At 40.1% G+C, this 22,872-nt stretch overlaps 1 protein-coding gene across 6 annotated transcripts in view; it reads right to left on the reverse strand.

Moving 5' to 3' along the window:
- Nucleotides 1-9,767: 9,767 nt before the first annotated feature.
- Nucleotides 9,768-22,872, reverse strand: part of MTDH (metadherin) — a 56,454-nt gene continuing 43,349 nt past the window's right edge. For all 6 annotated transcript variants that reach the window (XM_041768633.1, XM_041768637.1, XM_041768631.1 and 3 more), the window contains 4 exons: nt 19,474-19,581; nt 16,302-16,442; nt 13,507-13,663; nt 9,768-12,818 (listed from right to left, as the gene is read on the reverse strand). In XM_041768633.1, coding sequence (XP_041624567.1) covers nt 12,748-12,818; nt 13,507-13,663; nt 16,302-16,442; nt 19,474-19,581 — 477 coding nt within the window. In that variant the 3' untranslated portion in view covers nt 9,768-12,747. The remainder of the gene's footprint in view (nt 12,819-13,506; nt 13,664-16,301; nt 16,443-19,473; nt 19,582-22,872) is intronic.

Below are 22,872 nucleotides of genomic sequence, written 5' to 3' on the forward strand. Positions count from 1 at the left end.
GCCTAACGGGGGATTCGATCCCGAGTCTCCAGGATCGTGCCCTGGGCCAAAGGCAGGCGCCAAACCGCTGCGCCACCCAGGGATCCCCCCGCATATTTTCTTTAACGAGGTATCTATTCAAATTATTTGCCCATTTCTAATTGGTTAGTGAAAGTCCTTCATGTATTCTGGATACAATTCCTTTCTCAGCTACATGTACTGCAGGTATTGTTTCCCATTCTGTGGCTTGCCTTTTCAGTTTTTTAATTTTGGTGAAGTCCAGTTCATCAATCTTTTTCTGCTACGGTTAGTGATTTTGGTGTCCCATCTAAGGCATCTTTGCATAATGCAGGGTCAAAGATTTTCTCCTCTCAATGTCTGTAGGATCTAGAACTATCTCCCTTTTTTCCTTGCTGTTGGTAATGTGCATTTTCTTTTTGGCGGGAACAGATTACTCTAGCTGGATGATTAACAATTTCGTTGATATTTTCAGTTTTTGGTTCATTTAGCTCCTCCATTTTCTGTTTTATTGTTCTGCTTTAACTTGATTATTTCCTTTCCTTCTACATGCTTTGGGCTTAGTTTACTCTTGTGTTTCTAGCTTCTTAAGGAGGCAACTTAGATCATTGACTGTAAAACTTCCTCCTTTACATATATAAGATTATAATCTTCCTTCTACACAATCCTTTAACTGTACCCCACAAATTTTGGCATGTTGTCTTTCATAACCACTTAGAAATGTTTTTATTTTCCCTGTGATTTCTTCTTTGGCCCATGAGTTATTTTAAAATGTATTGATTTTCATATATTTGAGGATTTTTCAGATATGTTTTAATTATTGATTCATAAATATCATTGTGGTCTGAGAATATACTCTGTGATAAATGATTAAATGATTTGAATCTATTTAAATGAACTAAGACTTGTTTTATGGTCTCCCGTGGTGAATTTTTGCATGTGCATGAAAAGAATCTATACTCTGCAGTCGTTGGGTACACTGTTTTATAAATGTCAATCATACCAAGTTAGAGGATAGCGCTCATGTCTTGTATGTCCTTGATTTTCTAGCAATCTGTCCTATTAGTTACTGAGAGAATAGCGCAGAAGTCCCCAACTCCAGTTAATGGATTCGCCTGTCTCTCCTGGCAGTTATGTCAGTTCTTGCTTCACATATTTGAAACTCTGTTATTAAATGCATATATGATTGGTATGACCTTTTTAATATTATGAAAATATCTTTCTCTTTGGTGAGTCTTCTTTGTCAGCACCTCCAGATTTCCTATGTCTAATGTGTACATAGTACGTCTTTTTTCAATCTTTTCACTTTAATCTGTGTCTTTACCTTTTAACTGGGTTTCTTCCAGACACCATATATCAGGTCAGTCTGATATCCTCTGTTTACATTTTTGTCACTATCAATAGGGTTAAGTCTGCCATCTTGCTGTTTTCTCTTTGTTCCATCTGTTCTTTATTTTTCCTCTTTTCCTTACTTCCTTTGGATTTCATTCTTCTTTAGTATCTCATGTTTCTCCTCTAATAAGTACAGATTAGCTGTACTTCTGTTTTATTTTTTCAGTGGTTGCCATAAGGCATAAAGTGCACATCTTAACTTATTACTGTCTACTTTCAAATAATATTGTACTACTTCATGGACGACATAAGCACCTCACAACAATGTAATTCCACTTCCCATCCTTTGTGCTATTGTTTTCACAAATTCTACTTCTACATATGTTGCAAACCCCATGATGCAATACTGTTTTTATTTACACAATTACCATTTAAATAAAATCATTAAATTTTTTATTGTCTACAACATTGTTCATTCATTCGTGGAGACCCACATTTCTACCTAGTGCCATTTTTCTTCAGCTTGAAGAAATTTCTTTAATATTTTTGTAGCTCAAATCTTCTGGAGATACAATCTTTGAATTTTTGTCTGAAAATTTCTTTAATTTGCCCTCATTTTGAAGGATCATTTCTATAGATACGAGATTCTGGGTTAACAGCTTCCTTCTTTTGGAACATCAAAGATATCACCCTGTTGTGTTTTGGTTTGCATTTTTTCTGACAAGAAGTCATTCATTCTGTCTTTATTCGTCTGTATGAAATGGGTCTTTTTTCCTTCGGCTCTCCCCATCCCTGGTTTTTAACAATGTAATTATGATGTACATTGGTCTGGGGTGTGCATGGGTGTGTGCATGCAGAGAAAGAAAGAGAGTATACATGTAGATGTATGTTAATGTGTGTGTGTGTTTGTGTGTGTGTGTAGACTCAATTCTTAAACTATAATTTCTTAAATGGAGCTTCAGCCTTTTTGGTGTTAATTGTGGTACGGAGATTTACTCATTTAAAATTTATGTATGGATGTTGGGGCCCCTGGGTGGCTCAGCAGTTGGGCACTTGCCTTCGGCCCAGGGCGTGACCCCGGGGTCCTGGGATCGAGTCCCACGTTGGGCTCCCTGCAGGGAGCCTGCTTCTCCCTCTCCCTGTGTCTCTGCCTTTGTGTCTCTCATGAATAAGTAAATAAAATCTTTTTAAAAAATGGTTGCAAACATGTCAGGCTACCAGAAAGTTGGGAGGGGATGGCCAGTCCCGGGCCCCTAGTGCCTTGAGGGCCACCAGGTCTTGCATGTGCACAGTATGAGTAGGGCCCGCCGGCCAGGAGGGCAGTGAGGACAGAACCCGAACCCGAAGGACAAGGGTCCCTGCCTCCAAGCACCAGGACCTGGGGCCAGATGGCATCCGGCATGGCCTGGGGGCCCTGCAGGTGACTCGGGTGAAGGTACAGAGGGAGGTAGAGAATGATTGCTGCTCTCTCCCCGCCAAGTCCTGAGCCACAGCCTCCAGAGGGAGCCAAATGAAACCCTTCAAAGCAGCACCGGGACCGTCGGAATCCAGAGCTGAGCAAACTGACCACCTTGCTGCCCTTCCCCGAGGACGTGCAGCCCGGCTTGACAAGCTCTGCATCCTCAGGCTGGTCGTGGGCTACCTGAAGGTGAAGAGCTGCTTTGCAGGTAAGCGGCCGTGTGGCTCCAGATCAAGTTACGAGAGGAGCTTGCCCACAAGCTCTAAGCGTTGACCTTCTGTAAGGCAGAAGCGGCACCGCAGTGTTTGGGTCCCGGACACAGGAAGAAGGCCCCACGCTCAGCTCAGGTACAATAGGTGACCCAGACTGCAGGTGTGTCTCTCTGCCCAGCCTGTCATATGGACCCTGGGCTCTGCTCTCTGTGGATGGAGACAGGCACAGGCTTCCCACCAGGCTCACAGAATGGCAGGTGCAGAGGAGAGATCCTAGAAGATGGTCTAACTTCTTTCCTTCCTTTGCTTTACCATTTCTTGTGATAAATTAAATGTTCCTTCACCTTCCAGAGCTTTGGCTCAGAACAAAGGGCTCATTTTTCTGAAGCTATAAACTGGGCTATTTCTTATCATCTCCCAGAGCACTTGTTCTCCTAAACTTCCTTACCATGTAACAGGCACAGTCTACTCTTCCGTGTCCTACCTGCTAATCCACTGTGTCATTGCTGAGAGCTAGTCCTAACCCATTCCTGTGCTTGGGACTTGTACGCAGTAAACTGGGTGATGCAGCTGAGCACATCCCCTCCATAGCTAGTAAGCAGCCGCACAGGAAGACGGCCCAAGGAAGACTCTGGGCCTGAACAACACGGGACAGACGGTTACAGCTGCTGGAAAAGAAACTCAAAGATGAAATGGATCTAGTCAACCTTGAAAATACACTGAGAACTATGAAATTACCCAGCTGCAGAGGTAACTGCAAAGCAGCAGCATCTGTGGAGTCTCGTACAGCAGTCCGGTGGACTGTCCATGCAGGGGTCCACTGTGACCCCAGGGGCTGGGGTCAGGGCATCGGGGAGGGCCGCTAAATGGGCACCAGCTTTCCTTTTGGGGGTGTGGACAGTATCTAGGATGGAGAGAGAGGTGGTGGTTTCTCAGTTTAAAATGGTTAATTTTAGGCTACATGAATCCCACAGGGACTGGGATCCTTTGCGGGGAGGGAGGCAGGGGTCCTTTGCAGGCCTGTCAGCCCTCGAAGACCCTGAATGGGTCCTCTGCTTGCTTGCCTCTCCCATTGTGTCCAGGCAGCCTGCCCACAAGTCGCTACTTCGGGCCTGTCCCCACCCACTGGGCTGTGCTGCAGGCCACTGACAGTGGTGGAGACCTCAGACCCTTGCCCTCGCTCTGACCCCCTGCCTAGGATGGCCAGGGAAGGGGCACACATGGGCCCTGGGCTGCCCTGGAGAGCAGCCGTCTACCAGTCATGTGTTGTGAACTGCTTTCGTGGGGAACACCTTGATCCTCAGCTGGTCCCGGCCCGGGTCTGGGCAGAGCTGGGGGCCTGAGTCCTCTCGCAGTACATTAAGAAGATAATTCACCATGACCAAGTGGGATTTATCCCCAGGATGCAACGTTGGCTCAACACTCGTAAAACAATCAACGTGATAGATCATATCAACAAGAGAAAAAACAAGAGCCATGTGATCCTCTCAATAGATGCAGAGAAAGCATTTGACAAAATATAGCATCCATTCCTGATCGAAACTCTTCAGAGTGTAGGAATAGAGGGAACATTCCTAAGCATCTTAAAAGACATCTATGGGGAACCCTGGGTGGCGCAGCGGTTTAGCGCCTGCATTTCGCCCAGGGCATGATCCTGGAGACCCAGGATCAAATCCCACGTCGGGCTCCCGGTGCATGGAGCCTGCTTCTCCCTCTGCCTATGTCTCTGCCTCTCTCTCTCTCTCTGATGACTATCATAAATAAATAAAAATTTTTTTAAAAAAGCCATCTATGAAAAGCCCACAGCAAATATCATTCTCAATGGGGAAACACTGGGAGCCTTTCCCCTAAGATCAGGAACATGACACGGATGTCCACTCTCACCACTGCTATTCGACATAGTACTAGAAGTCCTAGCCTCAGCAATCAGGCAACAAAAAGAAATAAAAGGCATTCAAATTGGCAAAGAAGTCATCAAACTCTCCCTCTTTGCAGATGACATGATACTGTACATAGAAAACCCAAAAGACTCCACCCCAAGATTGCTAGAACTCATACAGCAATTTGGCAGTGTGGCAGGATACAAAATAAATGCCCGGAAATCAGTGGCATTTCTATACACTAACAATGAGACGAAGAAACAGAAATTAAGGAGTCAACCCCATTTACAATTGCACCCAAAAGCGTAAGATACCTAGGAATAAACCTAACCAAAGAGGGAAAGGATCTATACCCTAAAAACTACAGAACACTTAAAGAAATTGAGGAAGACACAAAGATATGGAAAAATATTCCATGTTCATGGATTGGAAAAATTAATATGGTGAAAATGTCTATGCTATCCAGGGCAATTTTCACATTCAATGCAATCCCTATCAAAATGCCACGGACTTTCTTCAAAGAATTAGAACAAGTAATCTTAAGATTTGTGTGGAATCAGAAAAGACCCCGAAGAGCCAGGGGAATATTGGAAAAGAAAACCAGAGTCGGGTGCATCACAATGCCATATTTCAAGTTGTAGTACAAAGCTGTGGTCATCAAGACAGTGTGGTACTGGCACAAAAACAGACACACAGATCAATGGAACAGAATAGAGAACTCAGAAATGGGCCCTCAACTCTATGGTCAACTAATATTCGAAAAAACAGGAAAGACCATCCACTGGAAGAAGGACAGTCTCTTCAATAAATGGTGCTGGGAAAACTGGACATCCACACACAGAATAATGAAACTAGACAATTCTCTTACGCCAGACACAAAGATAAACTCAAAATGGATGAAAGATCTAAATGTGAGACACGATTCCATCAAAATCCTAGAGGAGAACACAGGCAACACACTTTTTGAACTTGGCCACAGCAACTTCTTGCAAGATACATCTATGAAGGCAAAGGAAACAAAAGCAAAAATGAATTATTGGAACTTAATCAATGTAAAAAGCTTCTGCACAGCAAAAGAAACAGTCAACAAAACCAAAAGACAATCTACAGAATGGGAGAAGATATTTGCAAATGACATAATCAGACAAAGGGCTCATATCCAAGATCTATAAAGAACTTACTAAACTCAACACCCAAGAAACAAACAATCCAATCATGAAATGGGCAGGAGACATGAACAGAAATTTCACCAAAGACACACACATGGCCAACAAGCACATGAGAAAATGCTCCGCATCACTTGCCATCAGGGAAATACAAATCAAAACCACAATGAGATCCCACCTCACACCCGTGAGAATGGGGAAAATTAACAAGGCAGGAAACAACAAATGTTGGAGAGGATGTGGAGAAAGGGGAACCCTCTTGCACTGTTGGTGGGAATGTGAACTGGTACAGCCACTCTGGAGAACTGTGTGGCGGTTCCTCAAAGAGTTAAAAATAGACCTGCCCTACGACCCAGCAATTGCACTGCTGGGGATTTACCCCAAAGATACAGATGCAGTGAAACGCCGGGACACCTGCACCCCGATGTTTATAGCAGCAATGTCCACAACAGCCAAATTGTGGAAGGAGCCTCGGTGTCCGTCGACAGATGAATGGATAAAGGAGATGTGGTCTGTGTATACAATGGGATATTCCTCAGCCATTAGAAGGATGAATACCCACCATCTGCTTCAACGTGGACGGAACTGGAGGGTATTATGCTGAGTGAAGTAAGTCAATCGGAGGATAATCATCATATGGTTCCACTCATACGGGGAATATAAAAAATAGTGAAAGGGATTATAGGGGAAAGGGGAGAAAATGAGTGGGAAATATCAGATAGGGTGATGGAACATGAGAGACTCCTAACTCTGGGAAGCGGACAGGGGTAGTGGAAGGGGAGGTGGGCGGGGGGACGGGGTGACTGAGTGATGGGCGCTGAGGAGGGGCACTTGATGGGATGAGCACTGGATGTTATATGTTAGCAAATCAAACTCCAATAAAAAAATAGACCAAAAAAAGAGCTAAGCCAAACAGGAACATTAAACATTTGCTTTCAATGACATTTTCTCTTCCTCAGCCACCCTAAAGGACAGCATTGCAGGCTGCCCAGCTGACCGACCCATGAATCCAGGAGGAAGTGAGCATGCCTCTCCACAGGTCAATCTAGAACTGTTTTCTGAAGGAGACTTGCTTCTTTGGGTACCGTATGACATTTTCCAAATCTATCTCCTGTCAGTGGTTACGATAATAGCAGAATCGGGGCCTCAGAGGTTTTCAAAAAACATTTCATTTCAAATCTTGTTGAATTTATCTTTAATTGTCAAGTCAATTTTCTGGTTGGATAAAGTATTCTATATCTATTCCTTCCATTTTTCAGACAATTCTATAACCAAAGTGCCATGTGGGTGAGAGTCACACAGGGCAGAGTCAGAAACCCTTGATGTCCATCCCTAACAGCCACCTGCTAGTCAAAGAGCAGCCACCTCTCCCCACAAGGGTGATGCTGCATGTGTCCTGTTTCAGGAGGTGTGAGACTCGGGGGGGTGGGGGGTGTATGTGTAAATCATACCGTAAGCCATCAAACACAAGAAAGGAAACAAACGTACAAAAGAAAAATATCTTTTGTGTATATGGAAATGTTAGCAATATTAGCATACCATATTTCATTTTTACTACCTTTGGGCACTTGAACATTTTCTTTCTCTGAAATTTTCTATCTAAATATGATATATTGGGCAGCCTGGGTGGCTCAGCGGTTGAGCGCCGCCTTCAGCCCAGGGCGTGATCCTGGAGACCCGGGATCGAGTCCCACGTCAGGCTCCCTGCATGGAGCCTGCTTCTCCCTCTGCCTGTGTCTCTGCCTCTCTCTTTCTCATGAATAAATAAATTAAATATTTAAATAAGTAAGTAAGTAAGATATATTGCTGGTACCTTAGCAAGGAATCCAGGTTCTGGGTGGCTCAAATGTGACAGATCTTCACCTCCCAAACCAGAAGTACAAAACTTCCAGACAGTTCAGGAGGAACATGCATCACCATATCTTTATTTGTATGGTAAGGGCTTATTTATCTATTGAGACAAATCATCACTTTTCTCAGAGTAACTTAAAAGTCAATCTGTGATCTCTCCCCACTCTCAAGCTGAAATAACTACATTTTTAATGATTCAGATCTTAAAAAAAAAAAAAAAAAAAAAAGGAAGGAAGGAAGAAAGGAAAGAAAGGAAAGAAAGAAAGAAAGAAAGAAAGAAAGAAAGAAAGAAAGAAAGAAAGAAAGAAAAGAAAGAAAAGAAAAGAAAAGAAAACAACTCCCGGGACTCCCTTCCGAGACTGGCTAAGTTACCTGGGACCTGCAGCTAGTTTGGGGCAGGGAAAACGACCCGTGCAAGCCTGGGACGCCTGAGAGCAGCGGTCTTCATCCACGCCTTTCCCCCTTGATCCTGTTAGTGAACAACAGCGGAAGTCAGGCTCACCCCCAACATCCCCTCGGCTGATAATGTTCTATTTCTTAAGCAGAATGGTGGTTTCAGAGGCATTCATTTTATTATGCTTTATAGTTTATGTACATGTTACATATATTCATTCTGAATGCTTCGATACAATAAATAAATAAAGGAAAGCACACATATACAAATAAGAATATCATTCTCATGGGGAAGATTTTGAATCTGCTGAAATTTTTCTCCCATTAGCCTTGTCACCAATCTCAGTAATGTAACTATTATGAGTTAGCATGTCACAATGCACCCCATCTTGATGCTAGAGTTAGAAATCATTCTTCCGTTAAAGCATTTAGAAAAAACAGTGATGTATTTTATTTTTAATTACTTTATACACCAGGGTAATTTTTCTATTGACACTTGTTATAGTTGCAACATAGGCATGATAGCAGGCTGCTCAGTCTCTCTCAGCCTGTCTCTGCAATTTAAAGCAGTCGAGTGGCAGGAATTTCTTACAGAAAGCTATTACATAGAAGTTTGAATACTTCTATTACATAGAAGTTTGAACATTACTAGCTGCTACTCTTGAGTGGTACCCAAGAGATTTCAAAATTTTAGTTGGAAAAACTAAAACCCAACCTTAAGTGATGCTTGGGTGCAGGACAAACGCAGTGCATGTCCAGCCCCATGACGGCGACTGCTAGCTGTGCTTCCTCAGTCATGAATCCTGAAATGTTAATTGGCCTGTGACAGCCGGAATAAAGACGATTATTTCCTGTTCTCTTTGTAGCTAGTAGGATCAAGTTTGAGTTGATGAGCCTATGTGGTGCTAACTTGTAAGAAGTGTTCCTAAAGGAAGAGGACAGAAATGCTGACAGGTTTCTAGCTGTGCAGCTGCCTGCAACTTTGATGTGGAAGCTACATACTGAGTAGCAGGGGGGACCAATGTCGAGGGAACCTGGGTTCCTGACCCCGCAGCGCTACAGCAGCCGTGGACTGCCTTCCGGACTTTTACACGCACAAGAAACAAAGTTCTATCTTGTTTAAGTCACTATTGTTTGGGGACATAGCCAAAAGTAATAAATAGTGCCAAATTTGAGTCTCAGTTCCTTAACTTAAAAACCCGATGCAAATCATATACTGAACCTGGTGGCAGTTACAGCTACTGCTAAGACAACGTCAGATGGAAGCAGTTTCCCACAGAGAACATCATGTGTCCCAACAGCTATTTTACAGGGTGCTTAACTCCAAACATTTGACTTCCCACTAGTAAAGCCTCAAAGTGCACCCAGGCTTTTCGAAAGAAGCATCAAGAACATCAAAAAGTAACTGCCCTTAGGCTAGCTGCTTTGGATGCAAAATGACTGAAATCCCTTCCCATAAGAGAACTGTAACGAGCAATTACACAAAAAAACGGTTTATTTACAAAACTCAATGCATTTTACAAATAACATATTTGCATTCCCTAAACCTTTTGGAAAGTAATTCCAGTTTGTGCAATGAGTTCACAGAAGAAAGTCGTAAGACATCTCTTAGACATCTTAAACCTAATTAATTCTCAATTTTGAAAAATATTTCACACTCTGTTAATAGAGGACTGTTTTTAAATTCTGTAGTTAAATGTTGCCCTTCCATTATCTTTAACCCAAATACAAACTGGATTAGCCTGTGAAATAATTCCATTAGATCTGGATAAATTATTTCCACTGCCCCCCCCATCCCATGCATGCACAAAGTAAACATGGTAAATTACATTAACGACATTTTATTTCAACATCTTTTTTTTTTTTTTTTTTTTTTTTTTAACTCTCTCAACTATTGTTTTACTCAATCTGGGGTACGGATAGGTAGGATTCCAGTCTGGGGAAATCCCAAGCCCCTCTACAGAATAGGGAAGGATGGGTCAGGGTCAGGGGGATCTCTACATAGGAGGCCTCGTTTGCTAATCAGAACAAGGTTTCCCTTCAGGTCTCAGGACACCTAAAGGGATCAGCTACCACCCTCCTAACAGTCTGGGAAGCATCTAATCCAAGCCTCCAAAGGACAACAGGCTCCTCTCTTTCTCCTCCCTGAATCACTACCTTCATTTTAGTTCCTTCTGAGGTTGATGATGGAGAACAGTTCCTGTGTTCACATTCCAGAAACTGGCAGTGCCATACAAAAATCTTCTGGAACAGGTAAAGAGCAACAAACAATGATACTTTAATTGTGCAAGAGTTTTCATCTCATGCGTATGAAAGAAAATACTTTTATCACTCGTAGCTGCCATCTCTCAAAAACATAAAATCCACGTCCTGGCTCTTGAGCTAGAGAGGAGAGACAGAGGCATCTCCACTCCAGGTCCACCCATTTAGCAATGCACTTCTTCATCTCCACACTAGATCTCTCCTCGAAAGACAGTGTCTCTCACGCCCGCTGTCGGTGGCTGTATGGGAGACGCTAAGCTGGAGAAATAAAGTCCAACACCTGACACGGCCAACAAAATCCTAAGCTAAAGAAATGGTGAGGTAGAGTTGAGAGAGTTCAATTTTCTGAGCATAGATCTTTTGGCACATTCTAAAGACTTACACAGACTCCTCAAATCCTCCTCTGGGACACCTTTACAAAGTGCTGGCAACTTAGGAACCCTCGGATCTATTTAAGAAACATCTATGCAAAGCTAACAGAAGAAAGTCATCTGAAGAAATGAATTCCTGGCAGTTGAGCTTATTTTACCCCAATATTGAAGCAAATAAAAACAATGCTATCCATTTGCTGAATTTATTTAAAGAAATCAATTTAGAAATATCATAGAATGAAACGAGACTTCTGACATGCCGTATTCCTGAAACAGATGTTAACACCTGATAAAAGCTAATAATCCTCGGCTGGAAAGCTGTCCGTTAGTAAGGCTGGTCTTCAGCAGTCACTAAAACCATTTTGCTTCTTCAGCTTTCCTGGTGTGACAATGCAATACTATCAAACCACAATCAGATATAATAAAGGACAAGATTGGATGGACAGGTCAGTACCATTGGTTACAGCTGTTAAACAGTTTCATTCTTGGCGCCACGTAAAAACAAGCCAATCACATCAAATAAATCATGGCTTTTTTTTTTTTTATCACAATTCACTAAGTGATGTTAATTATGGTCCTTGTCAAACACGTTTGGTAAAGGCTATTTACAGTGTACATGGCTGAGCATGCACTATTTATAGTTACAAAGATACCTGCCAGTTTATTACAATAGAATTACACAGTGCCTGAAAATGGTGAAACATCTCACACGTCATTTAAATCAATAGTCTCAAGCAGAAAATGTTCCTTATTTGACCACGATTGCAATAATTACATGAAAATTTTTATAAAAACACGAATCCCCCTCAAGAAATTGATGCATATTCTACGCACTATAGGTTAAGGCAGTAAAAAAATGTATTCCTGATAACTGGAGGTCTTGACAATGTCAATTAAAGCTGTCTGACTCTAGTTTTTCATTCTCCATCACATACTCAAAGTTCTGTCTGTATAACTAATTTGTGAGATTTCATTTTTAAAGTTGAAGTATTAGCAATGCAGAAGAGTTGATGCTGGAAAAAAGAAACTGCTAGGGAAAAGGAAAAATGTTAACGTGGATTTTGCCCGAAAGTTTTCAAATTCTAAACAAGAGCATTATTTGTGAGTCTGAACCTTACAAGTATAAAACAAACACATATAGTTTACCTTTCTTAATTTAAAATATACTGAACTTTGAACAATTCAAGTAATGTAAGACTATCAAAAATAACTTCGTAAGCCATACAAGCCATCAACTGCATGTTCAATGTTTTAATTAAGAACTTTTTAAAAACTGTAATCTAAACCAGGAGTTTAGTTAACAAATGATAAGTGACCTTTATTTGCACTTGTGATTCCTTTAATACAAACGGCTGCCAACATAGATGTAGGAGACAGCAGATTATGCATTTGATCAAAGCACTTGGATTTAAGCATAAACAGCCTCAGATGGTCTAAGCTCCGTGCAGAAGACCGCCCACTTGCAGACAGCCCCCTCTCCTCAGAACCCTGGATTCCTCAGCTGCAGAGGCGACAGGGACAAGCTGTTGTAAACAGGGCACTGCTGTAAAACCAGGATATATTCTTAAATTAAGATCATTCTTGTTCAGTTGAAAAGACTCTCCCCACGTGTCTTCCAGCACTGGAGTATATTCTGCTGACCTCTTAATTTCATAAATTAACTTTCCTTTGATTCCATTTTTACGGTAGTTGTGTTCACAGTTTTGGTTTAAAAATTGGTTTAAATTTATATAAAACTCTGTACATGTTCACAAATTATTGCATAAACAGCATAATCTTCCAGACAGTGTTTGCAAACACATGTCCAATTCAGGAAAAATATATTCACGTTTCCCGTCTGGCTTTTTTCTTCTTTTTTATTTGTTTGGGAGATTCCCAGTTAGTTTCAGACTTGGCTAAAGGGGGGGAAAAAAAGAAAAAGAAAAAGAAAAAGAAAAAGAAAAAGAAAAAAACAGGAGTAAATACTCCAAAGTCTCAAAAATACTAAAGTAGCATTAATGAAAACATGTTTTGAAATCCACTAATAATGCTTCAACCTTTAAGTTTTCAAGTTTCAGTGACAAGTGTTTAGATTCTTCTATGGCTGCCTTCCTCTTTTCCTTTGAATCCCAATGTATTACTTAGTTTAATCACATGGAAGATATTTCACTGATTCTGATCTAGAAAACCCATCATTTGATATGGCTCAATCTAAGTAATAAAAGTGATAATGGGCAAAACTGACCCTGAAGGTAGCTGAAGGGACAAAAGGAGGGAAAAGGGGGCAAAGAACAATTCATAGTCCCAAGAACATGTGCACGGAAAACAAGCGGGACCAGATAGATGGAGAGACAAGCATCGAGTCCTCCGCTGTCTGTCACCGGCCACCCCTCTTGCTTGGAGTGGTGTCAGTCAGCCCACTGGCCCTCAGAGCTGAGGTCCACAAGGTTCCAAGGAGTCTAGCCTTTGCAAAGGAAGGGAGGGTTGCCCTACTAATCCATCAGACTTCTAAGATCAGAAGTCTACTATTTCAGACTTCTAAGATATTAACACTTATAAAGTGTATGAGAATATAGAAAAAAATAAAAAATGAGGATTACTTACTCTGTGAAGGAGGCACACTATTTTGCTTAGTATTGGACTTGGATTTATCTGTCTCTTGTAATATCGGTGGCACTTGGGAAGAGCTCTTGTCAGAATCACTTTTTGATAAAATAACGGATGGCTCGGTAGAAATAGCAGGTGGAAGAGTCTTGATAGGCTATTTTGGAATAAAATTATTTTAGGTTCTTTTATAAAAAGTTTCAGATAAAATTAAGTATCACGGTAATACCAAGAGGCTGTTTAGGAATAAGTAAATACACCAAGACAGTTTCCAAATAATTACTGGCAGAAACACCACAACTCATGCCTGCCCTCTAGCAGCATAACCAAGTAAATCTTTACCTACAATATCCATCAATAAAGGTCAAGAAAAAAAATGGATGAAAAGTATTAAAATTACAAGATGTTTACTGAATCTCAAATAAGAGTGAAGAATTCCATTTCCATGAGCTTTTATGTTCTTCTTTTGCATTACAAATATATTTTATATGTTCTAGTGATTCAATGTTCTGTCCACTTTTCACCATCTCTCAATTCCTCAAAACTTTTTCATATGAAAGACAAGAAGAAAATGGCTAATTTCTGAACTTCCAGTGGGTGACATTCCCTCCTCTGTTTCTTGAGAGGTAACTCAAACAGGGCAGCAATCACTTCCGTTTCCTACCCATGGAAAAAGATGGCATCAGATAAAAGCAGACTGAAGCTACTAGTCCTTTCCATTAAAGGAAGCAATAATCCAAATTTTCCAGTTCTATCCAGTCTGGTAGTGAAATCGTAAGGATGAGGGCCTAGACTCAGTCCTTGCCTCTCCTCTCCAACCTGGGAGCAGAAAGGGGGCAAGTCAACTGATTTGCCTAAGTGAGGCCTAACTGTGAGTGGGTGGTTAGGAGAGGTAAGGATGGAAGCTCCAGTATTTGGAGTGCCTTGAGGCTGTAACAGAGGAGGAGATCCATTCATCCTTTGGTGTTACTTATCAACATGATGTGAATACGGGAACAGGGCAGGTGACATTTCTCCTGCCCCTAGTTCTTCCAGGCTCTGTGGATGTTAAGAAAGCTCAACTGAGGGGCGCCTGGGAGGGGCACCTGGGCTACGGAGTTGGTTAAGCATCCGACTCTTGGCTTCAGCTCAGGTCATGGATTTGTGATTGTGGAATTGAGCCCCACATCAGGCTCTGTGCTCAGTGCACAGTCTGCTTCAGAGTCTCTTTCCCTCTCACTCACTCACTCACTCAAATAATTAATTAATTAAAATTTTAAAAAAGCTCAAAGGAAAAGGAAACTGGAGGAAGCTCTGTACATGCAGGTAATTACTTGGATTCCCTCCTATTTCACATATGCATTTGTCTTGCTCAGTTCAGCTTTCTTAATGTTCTCTATATTTACTTCATACTCAAAAGTTTTAGCATTTATTTCCAGTATTCTCCTATTGTCTCACTTAATCTGTTAAATCCCAGAAGAACTGAAATAGTTTACCAGATGGCTTCTGAAAATGACTTCCTAATAAGTAAAACATCAAAATGTCAAATGACCCTTTGCAGCCCTACTATTAAATCTATGCTTGTACTGAGATCACATCCTTTCATCTCAAAAGGGAATTTTTCTCTTAGGGAATGAAAAGCATCAAATCCCAATAGGAAGTATGGTTAAGATTTTATTTTAGCACAAGACCATTACCAATTACTTCTTTTAGTGGTAACTCAGATTCTTTTCTTTTTCTTTTTTTTTATTTTTATTTTAAAATACTTTATTTTTAAGTGAGCTCTAACTCCAGTACGGGACTTGAAGTCACAACCCCCAAGATCAAGAGCATATGCTTCACTGATTGGGCCAGCCAGGTGCCCCAGTAACTCAGGCTCCTATCTGAAGCTGTTTCATTCAATATGTATGCTCCACAAAGGCAGAGATGTTTTTTATCTGCTTTGCTCTTGGATATATTCTTAGAACCTCAAATAGTGGGTGGCGTGTAGTAGGTTCTCAATACATTTTTTTGAATGAGCACATAAACGAGCCATGCAACTCTAGTAGGATTTCATATATTTCTATATAATTTGCCTTTCTAGAAATCAGATTTTTAAAAACTATGTGTCACTGGCCTAGACTTTTAATATGGTCCCTTCTGACATGTTAAAATTTTCTACTGAATGGCACATATTTCAAGAACCTGTCACAAGGGGGCCTGGGTGGCTCGGCTCAATGGCTGGGAGTCTTGCCTCTGGCTTGGGTCATGATCCTGGGTGCTGGGATCAAGCTCCACACATTGGGCTCCCTGCTCAGTGAGGAGCCTGCTTTTTCCTTTGCCTGCTGTTCCCCATGCTTGTGCTCTTTCTCAAATAAATAAATTGTTAAAAAGAAAAAAAAAAAACAACAAAAAAAAAAACGAACCGGTCACCAAATTTTAAACAAATGTTGTTACATTTTGAGAAGTTGGACCGGAGTCCTATTATGTACTATGTGCCTGCTTTTAGCAAGATGCAACCAGTTACATTTCCTCTAAGCAATCTATCCTCTGTATGTTTAGATATTTAATAGGAGAAAATACATTCTTGTGATCCTGGTTTCACCAGAGATAGTTATGCAGCTTGGGACAAGGTATTCAACTTCCCCAACTTCATTTATATAATAGATCTTACGTCTCTTATGGGGCTGTGATGAGGGCTAAATTATTTAGTGTATTTAAAGTGCTTAGCATTTTAGTGATTAGCGATGCTCAGCACTTAGTGCTTCAATAAAATAAGAGTTATGGCACAATTCTTAAGTCATCAAAATTTTATTCCTTAAATATCAAAAAGTTACCTGGCTATTTTTGATGAGTGCTTCAGCTGGATCACTAGTGCTTATGGTCTTCAAAGAAAAAGCTTTTTCCTGCTTTGGACGGACTTTAGAGGTATTCACTGGATGCTCTTCTCTAATCTCTTTTTCTAATTCTTCTGTGTCCTACAGAGAAAAGTAGTCTATTAGATGATACAAATCACTCTTTTTTTACTAATTAAAAATCTATTTAGCTTGTAATATTAATATCCAAAAGATAGTCCAAGAAAGTAATTTAACTTCAATAATTGTCCAAATAGCTTAGCAGAGCATACAAAAACAAGCATTCAGATTGAAAATACACAGGTTCATCTGGAACAACAGTGATCACTCCTGCTATCCCCAGGGACTTCAATAAATTGGGAATTAAAAACCAATACACTCCCATCCCCAAATGCAAACCATTCTAATTTACTAAACCAACTCAAACAAAATAAACTGTTTTTTTTTTTCTTTTAAACAAAGTACACAGTGAATTAGGTGATACTCAAACCAAGACTTTAGAAATAACATTTCACTTAATGAATTCTTCAAGGAACAAAATATTTGTACATATGCACATTCTGTAGATAATTGAGGCTGACATAGCAGAAAGGACATTGCGGTTTTGGCCTCCTGCAGTCTAGCTGCATATGGTCAAGGACAAATCATTTCATTCCCTGAACCTCAGTTTTCTTAACTATAAAATATAATGTGCCTAGATAATTTCTAAGGTCCTATCCAAGCTGTAACATTTCCATTCTTAGGCCTGCAGACTTTAAAAAGGAGTTCCAACAAAGTAATTCTAAAGCACATTACATGCTTGGGTGTGTGAAATAAATATGAACGAGAATATATCGAACAGGACTATCACTGTTAATTGTATTGTTTTTTAGCGAACACATACATACAAACAACTGGCTAGGATTATCTTGAAAATTTTCTGCCAATACTGGTAATTTATAAAACTTGTTCAGGATGGTAGTGGGTTTAGACAGCAAAACAAATTTTGTTGTGATTTTAAGTTAAATGAATAGGTTTGGAAGTATGTATGTAAGATTTGCAATCTGTACAAAATTAATGTGAACACATCAGTTAGTTCTATCCTAAGCTATACTCTTTTCTTTTTAAAAAAAGATTTTATTTTGACAGAGAGAGAGAGAACTTGCAGGGAAAGCAGCAGGCAGAAGGACAGGGAGTAGCAGGCTCCCCACAGGGCAAGGAGCCCAACATGGGGCTCAATCCCAGGACCCTGGGATCGTGACCTGAGCTGAAGGCAGACATTTAACCAACTGGGCCACGCAGGTGCCCCTCTAAGCTGTACTCTAACAGTAAAGACGCCCACCAACCACGTACACACAAGTAAAATGAACAAATTCCCAAATGTATTATGGGTAGATTACTATGTTCTATATACTTGGCACAGAATTTCATGATGTCTCATTTAATTTTCAAAGCAACCTATACAGTTAAGTCACTTTTGCAAAGTAAAACAAAAACTACTAGTTTACTAAATGGCAAAACTGAAATTTGAATACAGATCTGACTCTAAATCCTGTATACTTACTCCTTGTTATTTATTTAAAAGATTTATTGACTTTGGGGGGGGGGGAGGGAGGGGAAGAGGGAGACAGTCTCAAGCAGACTCAGCGCTCAGTGCGGAACCCCATGTGGGGCTCCATCTCACGACCCTGAGGTCATGACTCAAGCTGAAACCATGAATCAGACACCTAACCGACTATGACACCTAGGTGTCCCATACTCACTATTATTTTTAAAAACAGATCAAAGGAGTATCAGAATACCAAAAGAACTTTCACAAGTTAATGACCTTTGCCAGTAAGTTGAACTTTACAGATTACATCTATTGCACAAAATTTCTTCTAAAAGGATCTCATCTAATTCACAAACCAGAAAATCACAAAAGTCCAGGAAAGTCTGGCTTAAAAGAGTTCAGACAGTATTATCAAGCTGTCAATAACATTTTTCATTAGCTCACTCAGCTAACCTCTATTCCATAGTTTTAGTTTTTCATATCCATTGATCTCAGTTGTGTTAACCTTAATACCCAACCACTACTTGTGAGAAAAAACTAATACTGAAAATGGATTGGTATCATTTATGATGGGCTGTGCTTCCCTTAACAAAAATGAATGCAATGCATATTTCCTTTAAAAAAGCCTTATGCAGCAACTTTTCCCAAAGAAAACAATAAACAGGAAAATTATGTGGGCTATCCTCTATAGAAACTCTGACTATGTCCTACATTTATTGACTAACTTATTTTTTAAAAGATTTTATTTATTTGACAGAGAGGGGAGAGCACAAGCAGGGAGGGGGCGGGGGGAGCAGCAGGTACAGGGAGAGGGAGATGCAGGCTCCCTGCTGAGCAAGGAGCCGCACATGGGCCAATTGCAGAACCATGAAATCATGACCTGAGCTGAAGGCAGACACTCAAAGGATTGAGACACCAAGGTGCCCCTATCTCCTAACATTTAGAGGAATAAAAAGAACTAGCTGCATGTTGTAAGTAAGGAGTAAGATTTCCATAATTTGTAATGTAATGGTGATAGTGTTTCAAAGAGAAACCCATGCATACTTCTAGTGATCTAGTATATTTCAAATTAAAATAGCTTTGCTTTCACCCATATTATAATATAAAAATTTTCCTAATAGGTGAGACCATGAAAAAAGAAGGAAAATGTAGGAGTGACATAAATAAAGCTCCTGTCAGAAGCCAAACAAGCAGAAGATACTAAGCGAAACAGAGCAAACTCAGAGTGGATGACACTTCACTCGTGATGCACACGATTGTTCTAATTGAACTAAACTTCTAACTTGCTAATAAATTCCAGTTATTCAAAAAGACATTCTGTGAGAAACACTGTTATCTCCTTTTCCATTTCGCCTTAATATAAACCAAAATGTATCTTATTTTATTTTTAGTAACTTTTGGTTTTACATCTTTGGTTATGATTCTTTTAAAGCAACAGTTTTTATTACAGTAGGATACAGAAGATCTTTAAAACATTCTCTGACTTTTCCAATGCTTTGCAAGTAAACCTGCTATCTCCTATTATGTCTTTTATTTCTACATATTCTTAGTATCTGCATATTAGCCTTTCACATTTCAGCAGTAGGTGCTTAATGAATGACGTCTGTTGTTCTGATACCCTACCTGTGCAGGAAAGTTATCTTCACTTTGCTTCTTCTTTTTCTTTTTTTTCTTTTTAGATTTTCCAGTTGGAAGAGCTCCCTCTCCCTTTTCTTTATCATCATCTGAAACCTGATGTTAAAAGCAAAATATTAAAGTGAACCAATTGGTTAATTTTTCATTATTCAGGAATTATGGAATAATTTCATTCATTAGGTTCGGTCTTTATCTCCTAAATGCTAAGAATTAGTAATGAGTAATGAAATGTATCTAAAATTACACATTAAAAAAGAACAAGTACATGGAACTTCCTTCTCCTATGTCTATGACAGACCACTTCTTCTTCTTCTTTTTTTTTTTTAAAGATTTTATTTATTTACTCATGAGAGACATAGAGAGAGAGGCAGAGGCAGAGGCAGAGGCAGAAGCAGGCTACACGCAGGGAGCCCAACGCCGTCAATCCTGGGACTCTGGGATCACGCCCCGAGCCCAAGGCAGACGCCTAACCACTGAGCTACCCAGGCGTCTCTCTCTTTTTTTTTTATATCTTTTATTGCCTCCACGATAAATTACTAGAGCTGTGCAAACCTTGGTTTTTAAAAACTCACTGGTTAGGTCATTCTGTTTTATTTCATAGTTTAAATGCAGAACTATTTGCAGTAAAACGGAATCCTACCCTGTTAAGAGAATGACAAGCTACTGAGTGGGAGAAAATATTTGCAAACCATATATTCAACAAAGGACTTATATATCTAAGACTATATAAAGAACACTCAAAATTCAATAGTAAACAATCCAATTAGAAAATGTGCAAAAGATATGAACAGACATTTCACGAAAGAGGACAGACAGATGGCAAAGCACATGCAGAGATAGATGTTCAGTATCATTCATCATTAGAGAAATGCAAATTAAAATCACAATGAGTTCACTAGACACTTATCCGCAGCTAAAATAAAAAATAGTGACAAGCAAGAGCTGGCCAGGATTCAGAGAAATACGATCATTCATTTATTGTAAGTGGGAATGGAAGTGATACAGCCACTCTGAAAAATAGTTTGACAGTTTCTTAATATGCTAAATATGTAACTATTTACAACCCAAGGATTATACTCCTAGGCATTTGGGATCCCTGGGTGGCGCAGCGGTTCGGCGCGTGCCTTTGGCCCAGGGCGCGATCCTGGAGACCCGGGATCGAATCCCACATCGGGCTCCCGGTGCATGGAGCCTGCTTCTCCCTCTGCCTGTGTCTCTGCCTCTCTCTCTCTCTCTCTCTCTCTGTGACTATCATAAATAAATAATAATAATAATAAATTAAAAAAAATTATACTCCTAGGCATTTATCCCACAAAAATACTTATGTTTGCACAAAAACTTGTACATAAATGTATATGGCAGCTTTTTTCATGGCAGCCCCAAGCTAAAAACAATCCTGATGTCCTTCACCAGGAGAATGGTTTAACAATCTGAAGCAGATCCACACTGTGACTACTCAAAAGTAAAAAAGAGCCAACTAATGAATGCATACAACGACCTGGATGAATCTCTAGAGAATTATGCTGAGTGAAAAACAAAACAAAACAAAACAGTATGAAAAGGTTACATGCTGTATTATTCGATTCATAGAAAATTCTTGAAATGACAGAATTATAGAGACGGAAACAGACTACTGGTTGCCAGGCATTACCATGGGGGTGGTAACAGGAGGAAGAGTGGCCGTAACAAAGGGCAACATGAGGGATTCTTGCAGGACGGGAATGTCGTCTATATCTTGATGCAGTAATGGCAACTCCCTAGTTGTGATACTGTACTGCAGTTTTTCAAGATGTTACCACTGGGGGACCACTGGGTGAAGAGTCCAGGGATCTCTCTGTATCATTTCTCACAAATGCTTTTCACTCTACAGTTATCTCAAGATAAAAGGCTTAATTTAAAAAACAGAGTGAGATGGAATGTCACTGAAAATAACATCCCATATGACAAAAATAGGGACTTAGGACTTAAATTAATATTCATAGTATCCCTTCACACAAAGCATATAGTTGACTTTTCTATGAAAAAGTGCTTTTTGTTTCTCCATGACAGGCAAGATTCCTACTCTACCCTTATAGGAAGAGATGATGGGGTAACTACTACTTCTCTGCTCAGCAGAACAGTCATTAGGATGATTTTGGAGGTCTCACGAACCACCAACTAGTTCACAGAAATTACCAGTAGATGGAAAAAACAAAATCCTACACAAACTTAGCTAAGAGATGTCTGGTACAAATTGGATGCCAGTTGTGGAGAAACTTCAACAGAAGTTTTTTTTTAAATATTTAAAGATTTTTAAAGATTTCATTTCTTTATTCATGAGAGACACGGAGAGACATAGGCAGAGAGAGAAGCAGGCTCCATACAGGGAACCCGATGTGGGACTCGATCCCAGGACCCCGGGGTCATAAGCTGAGCTGAAGGCAGATGCTCAACCACTGAGCCAAACAGGTGCCCCTCCACCGAAGTTTTCACCATGAGCTCATAATGACTGAAATACGTGAAAAAAAAAAAAAAAAAAAATGCATCCTATGGGGGATATTCAGGTCACAAGGACTCTGGTCATTCTGCTTCTCAGCCAATTATAATCCAATCATAAGAGAAATTTCCTCATGGCAAAACACTATTTTTTGTTCATGGGGAAAAGGCTGAAATCAACTCCATATCATCTTTTAACTCATATGAAACTGACATTTTGCCAAATTTATTTTAGATCATTAAATGTAAAAGACATTACTCATAAAATTCCTTTACACCCCCCCTTCCCAGTCCACACCACCTTCCCTAGGGGTAAACCACTAATTACCAAGAACTTTTTTGTCTATCCAACTAAGTTTTTTAAATAAATTCTGGTGTGTCCACACATATAAAATTTACATAAAAGGTATCATACTGTATCTTTCTGCAAACCTGTCCATCATTCAGCATGTTTCTGAGTCTATCATGTTGATATCAATGTAACTTATTTCATAAATTTCTAACTTCTAACATGTGATTGTACAAACCCATCACATTTTATTTCTCCATTCCTCCAAGGTGTCCCATTTTTGCTAAGAAAAGTGAAAGACAATCTTGGAGTATACTCAGAACACGAACTGCTGTACGTGACAGTCTTTACTCCATTCAGTGGTTCTACTGTCTAATTCTGATCATCAAGCACCAAGAAATTTCAGGTAGAGAAACAGATTTTTGGTTGCACATTCATTAAACATTCAACAAATACCAGAATGATTACTGTGTGTTACGGGACTGTACCAGGAAGCTTTTCTATCCTAACAGGCTTTATTTTTAGAGCAATTTTAGGTTCACCGCAAAGCTGAGCAGGAGGCAGAGATGTCCATGTGCTCCCCACCCCCCCCTCCATGCTCCCTCCCCAGAGTGGTACAGGTG

Source organism: Vulpes lagopus, chromosome 9 (assembly GCF_018345385.1).
Source record: "Vulpes lagopus strain Blue_001 chromosome 9, ASM1834538v1, whole genome shotgun sequence".
Taxonomy (NCBI): Eukaryota; Metazoa; Chordata; class Mammalia; order Carnivora; family Canidae; genus Vulpes; species Vulpes lagopus.